General features: G+C 43.0%; 1 protein-coding gene across 2 annotated transcripts in view; it reads right to left on the bottom strand.

Annotated features, from left to right (window-relative positions):
- Nucleotides 1–14,179, bottom strand: part of PIP4P2 (phosphatidylinositol-4,5-bisphosphate 4-phosphatase 2) — a 60,039-nt gene that overhangs the window by 37,231 nt on the left and 8,629 nt on the right. Inside the window, exons 2-4 of one of the 2 annotated variants that reach the window (XM_073330605.2) lie at nucleotides 5,995–6,143; nucleotides 3,923–4,029; nucleotides 1,565–1,688 (exon numbers count right to left, since the gene is read on the bottom strand). In XM_073330605.2, coding sequence (XP_073186706.1) covers nucleotides 1,565–1,688; nucleotides 3,923–4,029; nucleotides 5,995–6,143 — 380 coding nt within the window. The remainder of the gene's footprint in view (nucleotides 1–1,564; nucleotides 1,689–3,922; nucleotides 4,030–5,994; nucleotides 6,144–14,179) is intronic. The other variant, XM_073330606.2, reaches the window with a different exon arrangement.

The raw sequence follows: 14,179 nt of genomic DNA, 5'->3' as shown, positions 1-14,179 counted from the left end.
GAAGGAATTTCTGTCTCCAAGACTTCACAACCTTAGCATTGCAAAAAAAACCTTGCAAATAGCATGTGTAAATCCATGATCCAGCTCCCTAACTAGTGCCCCTCAGAACTTACAGCACACCTCGCAAACTCACATTTAAACAGCAACAGTATTTAAGGTGGTTAGCGTGCACTTTAATTGATCTGTAAATATACCCACACACAAAAAAAAAAACACGTTCTGCAGCAAAACTGCCACAAGGGAGCCCCTCTCTTGCACCCATTACAAGGCAAGCTGAAGCCCTTCCTCATCCCCTTTACATTTAGCTACAGATATAAAGAAGTCTATCTGTAGCCCTTGCACACCTTACATTTTTGGATAGAGCCCTTGCTTTAGCAAGGTGACATTGGTCAGTTGATTATGAAAACAGTTTAGCTTCAAGGACCTGCACTGGCCATTTTTCATAGGGACATATTTGTTGCAAAGTGCATTAGTTGTCTACTATGCACGTTCACAACATAATTTTCAAACCCTAGTATGTTGGTGAAATCAAAGTTAATTTCCTCCAGCGTAAGGCTATGCATTACATCTCTACAAGGACTATATCTACAGTCAATTTCAACATTGAAACTTTAAGCATTATGACAACAGGGCTGATCAACAAATGGTTGCAAAAATGTTTGTACAGTAGGGAAAAAAAATACGTTCCCCAGTCCTCCTATTCTAAAACAGTTGAACTTTTTGCTCAATCTTTCAAATGAATTTTTACGTCTGGCTTCAAACTAAAGCTTCAGTCCTACACAAATTTACACATGAGCATAGCTTCAAAAGGACTACCCACTTGATAAAAGTTATGGATGTGCATAAATCTTTGCAAAACTGGAGTCTAAGCATGGAGAATTTTATCCAGAGGTGAAAGTTTCAGAAAGTTATGAGCATCTGAAAAATGAACTATAATACAAACAATTACACAAGTTTACTTATTGCAGAATATAATCATCACTGGATTGTAACAACAACAGATCCTTTAACAATAGTTTTCCATCAGTATTATATTGATTATGGGCCTGACCCTTTCCTAGATGGAGAGAATACTGCCGGATTTTCTTGAAGAAGCACAAGTAAATACTCCGATACAAACTGCATATCCAAAGTGATATCTGTGTCTTAACAATCAACTCCCAAAGGGATTTGGTTCCACATCCACGCTGTCCAAGTGGGATAGGTTCTTGGAAGGAGTTCCATTGATTTCAGTGATATTGCATTGATGTAACAGAGGAGAATTTAGCCCTTCGGCTACATCTACACTTAGAGGTGGGGTGTGATTCCCAGATGACACAGACATACCCACGCTGCATAGCTGGGATAGCACAGGTAGTGGCTCAGGCTAACCATTTGAGTACATGCCCAGGGGGACAGGATAGGTACTTGGGCAACTAGCCTTGAGCTGCCATCCATGCTACACTGCTATTTTTAGCACACTTGCTTGAGCTAGTGCAGACGCATCTATTTGAGCTGGGAACCACAACCCCAGTTCCAAGTGTACACAAAAACCCTGACATTACAATGCACATTGGTTACTTACCAGGAATGTATTTCCACAGTGTCCGCACACCACCCGAGTACCTTCTGGCTGAACTGGCAAGGCAGGCTGAGCTGGCTGCTCTTCTGGAATCAACATCACTGGACCAAGGTTAATGATGCGTCTACTGTGGTAGGAACATTAAACATATATGCCATGTCATTACACTAACGAGGGGAAGGGATGATGCATTTAGGTTATTAGCTCTGCAAGAACTTACCAGATATTTTATGACTGTAAAGTAGAACCTACTTCTTATTATACGTGCATCCAATTTAAATCTCTCGTATTAGTTTTTTCCAAACAGGTAAGGAAGACACCTTTTTTTTTTTTTTACTGAAAGGTTATTATACAAGTGTAAATAGCAGCAATTTCAAGAAGACTTAGCTAGCAAATGGCAGAGTCCAGCTTGGGACACTGACCCTCATGAAGAGGGAAGTATTGAGAGTGCAGAAAGTCTGGGTGAGATGACCAGATATTCAGGCTTGTGAGCAGAGATATGTAGCAATGGCTGGGGAAACACATAGCAGGAGCGGGACTCTCTCTCTCTTGGCCTTCCAGCCAACATCCTTAACCATTCAAACTTTCCTTTCAATTCCCTTCAAAAATCAAGCATCCCTCCTCCCCCCTTCTCCAAGCAGATTTCTTCTTCTCATACGATTCTCTCCCTCTTTCCCACACACTCCAAGCCAAGACAGGCCAGGCAGCCTCCTTGCCTCTTCTGTGTCAACAGTCTTTGCCCACAAAGGGCATGTCCAACATTCACCTCAGGCTGCTCAGCTGGCAGGTCTGGCAAGCAGTGAGAATATGCCTGATTTACAAGCTCTCTCTCACACACGCACAATGGGAGAAAACACCAGGTTTTGTAAATCCCACAGCATGAGGCTTTGAAAGACTGTGGGAGATCCCTATTTATTGCCCAGGAGGTTTGCTCACCTGGGAACCCCACAGAGGGTGACTTAGATGACATTAGCCATTCTTTATATCCACCCTCGAGTTGGCAATGGGAATGAGAACTGGCATAGCGTCATTCAAATGCAGAAGGTCAGAAAATACCAGGAATCCAGTACAGTTAAGCCCACTTAAGAGAAAACTCTATTTAAAGGAAAACTTTTTCTATATACTAAGTCATTTAACATTAAGTTAGTCCTAAATAGCCCACTTTGTATCAACTAGAAAAAAAAATCAATTTTGAGCTTCAAAGACCATTTAATGTCAATTTTGTCACATGCTTGGCTTTGTATTTTTAAGTTAACTATACTGTATCTTTTCATGTTTCCAGTTTGCTCACGTGGTTTGAACATACAACAAAAATGACAGTATATGAAGCAAAAATGCATGCACAAAGAATCACGTAATCCACATCATCCCTCCCCATGCCATGCTGCCACAGCTCAGGTTGGGACAGACCCCCTTCAGTGTGGAAGGCAAGAAACAGCAGCACAGCATGCTCTGTGAAGGGCCCTCTCCCACAGAATGCACACTCCCAATCTTGCTCTCCTTCAAGAAGCAAGCATGACAGGCCAGGCAGCATATACTATTGGGACTGATGTTTTAACAAAATGAGGGAAATTTGTTTATTTTTGTGCTTCCTGGTTATCCAGTACATTATATTATGTGTTATGGATTCCTGCTTACTTAGATTTATTGGATGAAATCCTTGACTTCAATGAGGCCGGGATTTCACTTATTGTGTTAAAGTACGCAGTGGCATCTGGTGTGTCCAGACACATGTCTCTTATTTATTTTAGAATTCTAAAGATTCACATAAAACATCAGATCACTTTATATTAACTAGTTTTTTCTAAACAAAGAGCAGATATGTTCACTGACTAATTTTTTTTTTTTTTTGAGAAAGGAGTAGGAGGGATTTCTGCAATGAAAGATTTAACAAGTGTGTCAAGTTATTCACCGATACCAAGCAACAGAGTTACTATAGTGCAAGTTGCGTGTTCAACGCTTTCCCATGGAATTACCATAGAACTGAGCTTGCAGGAAATTATGCACCGTATTTCCCAGAACTTTTAAGTTGTTTCCCCACTATATTGTATGCTATTCACTTCATATAATCCTTATACAACTTCTACAATATACTATTCCATATTAAATATATTAAAAAATATTCTCAAAACTATCAATCATGTTAGAGAAATAGTTATTATGGCACAAGTAATATAGTTTTCTTCTTTGAATATGTTAACATAATGAATCCACTAAATTTAGGTCTACACAGATCCACGGACAAATATTTGTGTAGTGTTAACGAAAGCAGAACATAAATGAATGACTAACAATGACATGAAAATATTTATAACATTCACATCACCATGGTATCTGTCATTAAGATTCTTTAGGTCTTACCAGTTGGGTCTCGGACACCCTATTCGCCGAGATGTATCCTTACAGATAAGGAGACAATTACATGGACATCTAACATACTTCTTTCCTGAAGGAGGATTTTTGATTGGCTAGACAAAAAAAAAATACCACCAGAAATTTTATACAAAAAAGCAAACTAATTTTTTTTGTTAGTTTCCTAAGTATCTTAAACAGAGTAACTGATATGACATGAATCCAAGTTAAGAAAGGGGAAGTACAGGTTCTCTCCTTACAGGACAGAACATGACAGGAGACATGGTTAAAGTTTTAACAACAAACAATTAAAGTTATTGATCGGCACCCTAACTTTAGTTTAAAGAGTAGGAAAATGCTTGTTTCTCACTATTTAGCTGAGGAAGCATAACTTTAAATTAGGTCCCAGTTCCACGCATGTGTGTGTTTGCATGAATTAGTGAATGCATGTTGTTTGAACTTTGTAGCCCTTATATTTGATTTTATAAAATTAATCCTAAAAACACTTATATGTCACACACTGTCACTTGAATGCTTAAAATAGCCACATCTCCAAAGGGTTTACCCTCATTATTCTCTCACTCTGTCTATATACTCACTATTATATACACACACCCCTCAGTCAAGTAATATGCAGTCTTTACTGAGAGAAAAATATGCTTTTACTTTTATATTATATATATAAATAAAAAACAAACAAACAAACAAAAGCAAGCAACCAAGGAGTTTGTAGCCTGGTGGACAAAGTGTCTAGTTCATATTTTAGAAATACAGAGTTCAAACCCTACAAAGTTTAGTTTTATTCAACATTAACTGAAATGTTTTCTAAACAAATACTGCTGCTTAAGAGACGAAGCCTACCGGTTTTACTCTAAAACTTAATCCCACTGACTGCAATAGGTATATTCACATAAGTAAGGGAGCAAGATTTGTCATAAAGGCTAAGACCCTTTGGGAGTTATGTGCCTAAATACCTTAAGAATCTGGACTAAAATAATTAACAGAATGGATAGACTGAAGTTACAATATAATTTAGAACAAAATATCGGAAATATCTGCCTGTGTTTGTATAGAGCCTAACGCAATAAGGTCCTGGTGCATGAGAGGTCTCCTAGGTGCTGTGGTAATATAAATTAAATCAATAATAGTAAGAGAATCAGGTAGCTTGTTCGTTCTCTAAGAGATAATCACAAACACCTAAAGCTAGGACCTGCATTTTTTCTCTCTCAGAAGTTCCTGCTATCAGCACATTTTTACTGCTAGAACAACTCACTCCCTCTTTTCTTTTCAACAAATTAAAAATATATATCTTAAAAAATATTTTAAGTTCTCTTAATTTTCTCTGGGTTATCCAAAAGATGAAACTAGATGATCATAGGTTTCAGAGTCTCTAAGGTGCCACAAGTACTCCTTTTCTTTAGATCATCATAGTTTTCCTTCCATTGGTTGCTTTTATAAGTATGTCAAGAGGACACTATAGATTTCAGGTCCTGAGAAAACTTGTTTTTTAAATAAGAGGGGGAAGGGTGGAGTTTATATATACAGCACAAAACTTTCTAAACAATATTTAAAACTAAAGTCTTTAGAGTATTATTTAACAAAATAGTGCATATTCAGTCAAGTACTCATATGTAGTCCACTGGGTAGATTAGGCATTGTGTTCCTTAATGTACATCTAAAATACTTAAGGCACCTTGATTTTTTTTTCTGTCAGGTCTGGAAATACTGCCCCACCTCTTCCCTCAACCCCTCCCTGCAAAGCCTATCATCTCATGCTGTCTCATCTCTCACTAAAACATCAGGGAGGTAGCTTCTGCTTTAACTGACTCTTTTAACCCTTTGAATTCCCGCTTACTAAGAGATGGAAAGCAGCATGCATTCCACCTGAAACAAGTAGGCTTAGAAGCCTGAAGACTTTACTGCCTTTGTACATTTTCATTTCTAACAGATACGAGCCCACCAAATGTCAATAACCCTTGAATAAACATGCAAGGTGATCAGTAATACTGACATAACTCCTTGTTACGTAGGAAGGTAATAGAGCATATCAACAACAATGGAAAACCTAAAAACCCATTTACCGTAGCTTCATTGCAAACTGTGCACTTAACAACATGTTGGTGAAGCTTGCCATCCAAATTGATTAGTGATTGGCACACGCGGCAGTTTATTACAGGAACACCACTGGCATCAGGACTGGCAATGGCAGTATACGGAGGGGGGAGTTCTGCTGCAAAGAAATGATAAAACAGTTCAATAACCAAACCAACAAGGTGATCAGGGTCATTCTACAGCAGAAAATATTTCCAATGGTCACAATAACTTAAGACACAGAATCAGAAAGTTAGTGGTTGGTGTTATTGTTTATCTAAAGTAATCACAAAACTGATTTACAGATTTCCCCTAATATTCTGTATTGATACATTAGTCCTAGTTCTATAACCATACTATAGAATACTGACAATACAGAATCATCACATCACATACTAGGAAGGCGATAAGAGGTGACACGTCCGCCTCTGAAATACTGCATTTGTATCCAGGCACTTCAATACCAGAGATATGTGGCCAAATTCAAAAGAGTTCAGAGAGAAACAAAAAAAAAAATGACTGAGGGGTGGGGGTGAAAAAGATTGACTTCTGGAGGGAAAATGAAAACAGATAAATAAAATATGCATAGCTTGGGTAAGTGGGAAAGTCCTGGCAAGCATTTATATTACCTGAAGAGGATGCAATACTGGGACAGATATATTTAGTGTGGCATACAAAAGGGCAATGCTAGAAGAAATCAGGTAAAATGAAAAGAAAGGAAATTTTTGCTGACTCCCAAGAATAGCTCCCCTAGAGTGAGAGCTATGGGCCCAATCCCGCAAGTTGCTTAAGGTACACCCTGAAGGTTCTGAGATCCCTCAACTTCCACTGAAGTCAAAGGGAGTGGCGAATACTTAGCACCTCACGGATTTGGGCCCTTTAAAAATGTGGATTAGTCCCTTGATGGAAATTTCCGGAAAACAATTCTGTTTTTGGCAGTAGTAGGCTGGACTGACCAACCTTGGGGCTCCAGCTTTCAGCAGTCACGCAGACAAGTTTCGGGTTTTAGGGAAAGGTATTCTGTTGACTGGGAGTGTAAATGCAAATGCAGCTTATGTAATGGACTAAAACGAAATGTTAGTCATTTAAAAACAACAGCTCAGCACGATGAGGGAAGAAAAAGGCCTTCTGCCCTTTTGAATTACAAGATTTCCCTTTCTCTACCCCAGTGTCTGTAAAAAGCCAGGAAGGCAATAAGGTACTAGGTCCCCATTACAGTTTATACATGTGTTCTTAAATAGGGAATTGCAGTAGGCAATAGAAAACACAATCTAACACATCACAGTAACACTGCAAAATTCATTTGAATACATGACCCAGTCCTAAGTAAAGTTTTACTGGAGATAATAGCTTGAGTCTATTTTAGTCTCTTTTTATGTAAATTAGTGTCTTGAAATAAGAGCATTAAATATGTGCATGTGTGAGGAGGAAGAGATAAAAATTACTGAAGCCCAAGGCTTGAAAACAGCATAAAGTAGGAAATGTGTACAAAAGAGCTCCCCTTTAAGCATGGAGCCAAGAGACACTGAATAAACTATACAGTAGTTCACAGCCAAATCAACAAATGTTTCAAAGAAACCAAGAGTCACAACATATTCCTACAAAAAAGCAGTGCTCAGCAAAGCAGCAGCTGCTGTAAAGAATTAAAGGGCTACTATTCAAGCCGACAGGCCCAAATTTAGTTCTACTAGTTTGTTTTAGCTTGTGGAGACACTATATAGGGTAGCCAAGTATCTGGTTTTCAACCAGAAAGTCCGGTCAGATCTCTTTTTTTTTCTGTCAGCTCTGGAAATACTGCCCCACCTTTTCCCTCAGATCCTTAGGACTGATCGAACACCCGAAGTCCAGTTATCACGGGCAGGGGAGTGGGGAGGCTCTGGGGTCATCACCTGCACCAACTCCCTACTCAGCCGTAGGGTTGCCAACTTTCTAATTCCAGAAAACCGAACACCCTTGCCCCGCCCCTTCGCTGAGGCCCCGCCCCCACTCACTCCATCCCACCTCCCTCCATCGCTTGCAATCCTCCACCCTCGCTCATGTGCTCATTTTCACTGCAGGGTCCAAACAGACAGCAGGAGAAGGCCAGGAGCTGCAACAGTTTGAACATGGGAGATGGAATGTGTGATTCAAATACCCGGCGTTAAGGTCGTGCCCCAGCGCGAAGGGGTTGGAGGCTGGCCGCGTGGCATTGCAAGAGCTCTGCTCTACCTGGGCCCCAGGCTGCTGGCTGAGTTTTATTGTCTGGTTTTATTGCCTTTTTGTTTTCTCTCTCTGACTATGATGGTGCCCGGGAGGACTCCACTCTTCCAGGGGCTGCCTAAATCATCCAGCTGGGAAGGGAGGAGGATGGGCTGTAGGGAAAAGATGACGGAGGTGGGGGTGGAGGAGGGAAGATGGGAAGGGAAAGAGGCCAGGGACAAGAGCAGGGCGAGGGGGAGAGGGGGCACTGATGAAGAGAGGAGGGGGTGTGGGAGGTATATGAGGTGGATGAGGAGGCAGAAAGCTACAGGTGCATGAGGATGTGGGGGGCACAGGGGTGTCTGAGGCATAATGGGAGTGCAGCAGTGTATGGAGGTGAATGGGGTGCAGGGTTGTGGGGGTGAAGAACATTGGGTGGCAGATCTGGGAGGTGGAAAGGATGGGTGGGAGAGCGCTGTAAGGGGTACAGAGATGGGATGGGTAGATGTGGGAGGCAGGGAAGGATGGGACGGGGAGAGATACAATGACGGGGAGATAAGGATGCGGGGGGGTTGGGATGGGGAATGATGGGGGTGCGAGGGATAGGGATGCGGGGGATGGGACGGGGAGGGATGCAGTGAGGAGGATGCAGCCCTATTCCCAGCACTTGGAGACAGCACTTGGATACATATCTCAAACTCCTGGGTGCCAGTGATGGGGCGACACACCACAGTTCGCCACAAGGCAGTGAGGGCACATGCTGCAGCTCAAGCCCAGCCACAGGAGGAGAGTGAGGAGAAGAGGGCCGGCAGCATCAGGAGAGGTGCGCGCCACGACTCCTCAACAGCCACTTGCTGAGCGCTCACAAATCGCATGAGTTCGTCCCCTGCCCTGACCCGGCCAACGGGAGCTATGCCTGCGGGCGCGGCAGCACGCGGAACCCCCTGGCCGCCCCCATGCTGGCTGTTTCCCAGGAGCAGCATGGTGCGGCAGTTAGCAGAGAGCCTGCCAGCCCCACTGTGCGGTGCCGCCAACTGGACAGTCAATGGCCCAGCCAGCAGCCCTGACTGGAGCTGCCAGGATCCTTTTTTGACCGGGTGTTCCGGGCCAAAACCGGACACCTGATCATCCTACTCAGCCGGGGCTGCCTCCTACCTGTGTCGAGAGCCTGCAACTCCCAGCCCCAGCTCCGCAGGCAAGTCCCTCCCTACCTGAGGGTGAGACAGGGGAAGAGGAGCAAATGGTGGGTGGGGCCTTGGAGAGAAGAGGCAGGGTGGGGCCTTGGGGGAAGAGGCGGAGCAGGGGAGGTGCTGGTACTCCTGCTGGAGTGTCTGATTTTTAAATATTACAAAGTTGGAAACCCTAACACTATACCTCATTCTTTCCCTCCATTTTTGTGAGCAGGTAGGGTACTGAAGTACACAAAAAAACCTACAACACATTTCCTCATGATGAGAAATCACAATCCTCTAAGATGCTGTTAAAGTCTGTTTCTTTGCTGTGTAGCCTACACACAAGCTACCCAAGACCTTCAATTTGTTTGCATTTTTGGGTGCATGCATGTTAAATGTCTCTCTACTCTGAAAAAATAAAACAAAACATAATTTTTGTAAATTTCAAGACTCAAGTCTATCATCATTTGCACTGGCAAAATTCTGGAGTAACCCCACTGACAAATATGGAGTTACTCCAGAATTACACCAGTGCAACTGAGAGCAGAATCTGGCCCTTCATTATTTAGGATAGGCTCACTTTCAGAAACTCAGCCTTGCCATCACCCTTTGCAGAAACCAATACACTTTTGAAGAGTTTGGAGTAACTTCAGAACATTTTAATAATTGGTTGTTTTCTGAAGAACTGCACTGCCGTCTGGATTAATGCCTGAGCATGCCTATATTTGGAGACACAAGTAAAGCTCTCCACATTCTCAGATCAAGACTATCCACTAGTAGAGACAGAAAAAGATACCATAATCCGTAAGAACCCAAAGTAAATACGTTTGGAGTCTGGCAATATTTTCTACTGCACGCGCATTGTAAATAGATCAGTGTAATTTAAAACAAAACAAAAAACTGTACATGACTGAAAGCTGGAAAAAATCAGACAGGTGGTGGTGTCTGGGCTGTTGCTGCTACTGCTCCCATAAACACCTTTCCAGCATCAGGCAAGCTGCCTACCGCAGAGCTGGCTCATCTGTTGAGCAGGAAGCTGTAGCCAAAGAAGGGCTAGCTCAGTAACAAAAGGCATCACATCTAGCAGGCTCTGAAGACAACTAAGAACAAAGGGGAGACCCAAGGATCCTTGGATGCAAACTGGTAGAAATCACAGTGACACAAAAGGGTTAGATTTCAGGGTAGCAGCCGTGTTAGTCTGTATTCGCAAAAAGAAAAGGAGGACTCGTGGCACCTTAGAGACTAACCAATTTATTAGAGCATAAGCTTTCGTGAGCTACAGCTCACTTCATCTGATACATTCAGTAGTTAGAGAGACCCCCTGGGTCTGGTATTTACATTCTAGTTCACCAAAGAGGGTCATATAAGGTTTCTACTGAAGCCATTATCTTTGTGAAACATATGTGCAGATAATATGTAAGAATATATATAGATACTCACATTGCCAATCACATTCTTAGGCCATTGGAGTTACAGGCAGGTCACCCACAGGTAGTGTGCCTTAAGGCAGGTTCCACAAGACAGGAGGTGGGAGACACTCATCTCCCTAGCTGACAATTGTGTATTGCATGTCTTACAAACGCTAATGACGAGAGGGTGAGGATTTCAGGAGAAGAAATGAAGAGGTGAACGGCTGGGTGGGAACTGTATATAGGTAGGGGCCTACCAAATTCACGGTCCATTTTGTAAATTTAATTATTTCAACTATTTAAATCTGAAATTTCAGTTTTGTAACTGTAGGGCTCCTGACTCCAAAAAGCGTTGGGGGAGGAGGGTCACAAGGTTACTGTAGAGGGGTTGCGGTACCACTACTGTTACTTCTGCACTCCTGCTGGCGGCGGCACTCTCTTCAGAGCTGGGCAGCTGGAGAGCGACAGCTGCTGGCCAGGAGCTCAGCTCTGAAGACAGCCACCATCAGCAGCGGAGCAGAAGTAAGGCTGGCCTGGTATGGTACTGCCACCCGCACTTCTGCACTGCTGCCTACAGAGCTGGGCCCTCAGTCAGCAGCCGCCGCTTTCCAGCCACCCAGCTCTGAGGGCAGCAGTGCAGAAGTGAGGGTGGCAACACCACGATCCCCCCTAAAATAACCTTGTGACCACCTGCAACTCCCTTTTGGGTCAGGACCCCCAGTTTGAGTAACACTGGTCTGCCCTGTGCAATCTGCATAGTACAGGGTAAAAGCACACAAACGATCAGATTTCACGGGAGGAGACCAGATTTTACGGTCCGTGACGCGTTCTTCATGGCTGTGAATTTGGTAGGGCCCTATATAGGTTAGGAATAAAGAACTGTCTAATATATCTAGGGGTGCAGAAAGAAGCAAGGGCATCCTTCATCAGGAGGAAAGCTGCCAGCGCACTTGGTCCCATAAAAGGAGGATCTTGGCTTTCCTGGTGGAAAAATGCTGTGTGAAAGACTTTGGTTAAGCAGTGCCTTATTAGACAAGAGGGCATCACGTTAGCTAAGCTTAGTTTCTAGAATGCACGTTCTGATTTTATTTTACATGTGACCCTTTGTTGCCAATATTTCTGTTTGCTATCACTTGAATCTCCGTTCTTTGTTATATTTACTCTCTCTCTAAACATATCTGAATGCTGTGTGTTAAGCAAAGCTAGGTTCTAAGATGTAACTAGTAAGCTGCAGTGTACTGTTCCTTTGGGAACAGTGGGCCTGCTAATTCTGTGAGTGTCCAGTGGTTATGGGGCTGGACACCACAGGGTGAAGCTTGGAGGACTCAGGGGTTGGAGTGTGCCTATTGCTAGCCTGCACGAGGGAGAGCAGAGTCCACAGAGGCTGAGAAGGGTGTGCAGGTGTTGCCTGTGGCTGGGAGCTGGCCCCTGCCAGGTACAAACAAGACTTCCTCATGCTAAGGGCAGGTGATAGCAAGCTGCCTCCCAATCCTGGGTATCACTGGGAAGAGTCACAAAGGGACTCCTGCCTTCTAATCCTAGCCCCAAGAGCAATTCATTGCGAGGCTGTAATCTCTGCCTCATTTTCCCCCTCCATAAAAGAAGGGTGGCAACAAGTGTCAGCTATTGTGCTGTGACAATTGTTTGCAAAATACTTTAAGTCCTGGAGATCACCAGAATGCACACAAAAGTTCCCAGTGTCTGGGAGCCTACCAGCCCACAGAACTGCTGTTTGCCTGGAGAACTGTCCTTGCATGCCCTTTTAAATACTGGCAACTATGCTTGATGGAAGCCAGCACAAGCAGCAATCTTCTTCCACTGCAGCAGCAGAAGTCTGATGGAGACTTGAGATTAGTCAAATAAGACTTGTAATGGAAAGAATCGCTACCAAAGCCCTATATAAGAGCTGTCTGACTCCCAGGTGAGCAGCACAGATTCTAGTATCCTGCCCCATCAGCTACTTCCAATACATCAGGATAAATTATGATTATCTTTTAGAATGGCACTGGACCTGATTTTCACATCTGAGCTAGAACAACAAGGCTGATTGTAAACTGGGCAAAAATATCCACCAAAAAAATTAAGGAAATATTGGGCCTATAATCTTTGTGCTAAAAAATGCATTTAGAGGCATTCCAAAAACAAATCAGTACCAGGAATTAAATTTCAGCAAAGAGTATATTGTGAGGAGAAGACAAACAGATTCCCTAGCTGGGTTACGAGTCTGTCAGTCATGAACTCTTAATAGAAATGCAGACAGCTTTCAAAGTACATTAATGTAGCACTTATAGATGGCTTTTTTAACAGTTTGAATTTCAGACTAAATATTTGTGGCATTTGTAAGATACCATATACTGACAGCAGTAAAACAATTCAGATGCGTAGGCCTAGTATTCCTGATATCCAGTCATTGCCAGCAAATCTTGTTTTTACAAGCCATAGATCTTTTCAGAGCACATGTAATGAAATCTGATTCTTGTATTGACATTATGGTTTATAGCTACATTTTTGATGTTACTTCTAACAAAAGACAAACAACATTAGGGGACTGGAACACATGACTTATGAGGAGAGGCTGAGGGAACTGGGATTCTTTAGTCTGCGGAAGAGAAGAATGAGGGGGGATTTGATAGCTGCTTTCAATGACCTGAAGTGGGGTTCCAAAGAGGATGGATCTAGACTGTTTTCAGTGGTAGCAGATGACAGAACGAGGAGTAATGGTCTCAAGTTGCAGAGGGGGAGGTTTAGGTTGGACATTAGGAAAAACTTTTTCACTAGGAGGGTGGTGAAACACTGGAATGCGTTACCTAGGGAGGTGGTGGAATCTCCTTCCTTTGAGGTTTTTAAGGTCAGGCTTGACAAAGCCCTGGCTAGGATGATTTAGTTGGGGATTGGTCCTGCTTTGAGTAGGGGGTTGGACTAGATGACCTCCTGAGGTCCCTTCCAACCCTGATATTCTATGATTCTATGAACAGCTATATCAGATCAGCAATGACAGCAGAATGCTCTGACAGCAGAATGCAGAGTATCAAGCTAGGAGGTGGGTCCCTTTCTCCCCAGGATAGGAATGCTGTGGATGTGGTAACGTACTGGCTTCCTAGGAAGCCATATCTCACATTACTCTTGAAAATCTTCCTCTGCCCGACATTCAGAAAAGCAGAGACCATCTCCAAAGGGATCTGCATCCAGGTTTCCTCACAGGTAGGTGCTGTGATTCTGGGCCTAAAAAGGAGCATGTGTATATGGAGGTAACCAAGAATACGTTGAGAAAAAGAAGTTATTGCTCTATTTCAGTGCCTCTCAAACTACAGTCTACAGCAGGGGTCGGCAGTCTTTCAGAAGTGGTGTGCCGAGTCTTCATTTATTCACTCTAATTTAAGGTTTCACATGCCTGTTATACAGTTTAATATTTTTAG

The sequence above is a fragment of the Lepidochelys kempii genome, chromosome 2 (assembly GCF_965140285.1).
Source record: "Lepidochelys kempii isolate rLepKem1 chromosome 2, rLepKem1.hap1, whole genome shotgun sequence".
NCBI classification, from domain to species: domain Eukaryota; kingdom Metazoa; phylum Chordata; order Testudines; family Cheloniidae; genus Lepidochelys; species Lepidochelys kempii.
This window is presented reverse-complemented; position numbering and strand designations above follow the sequence as displayed.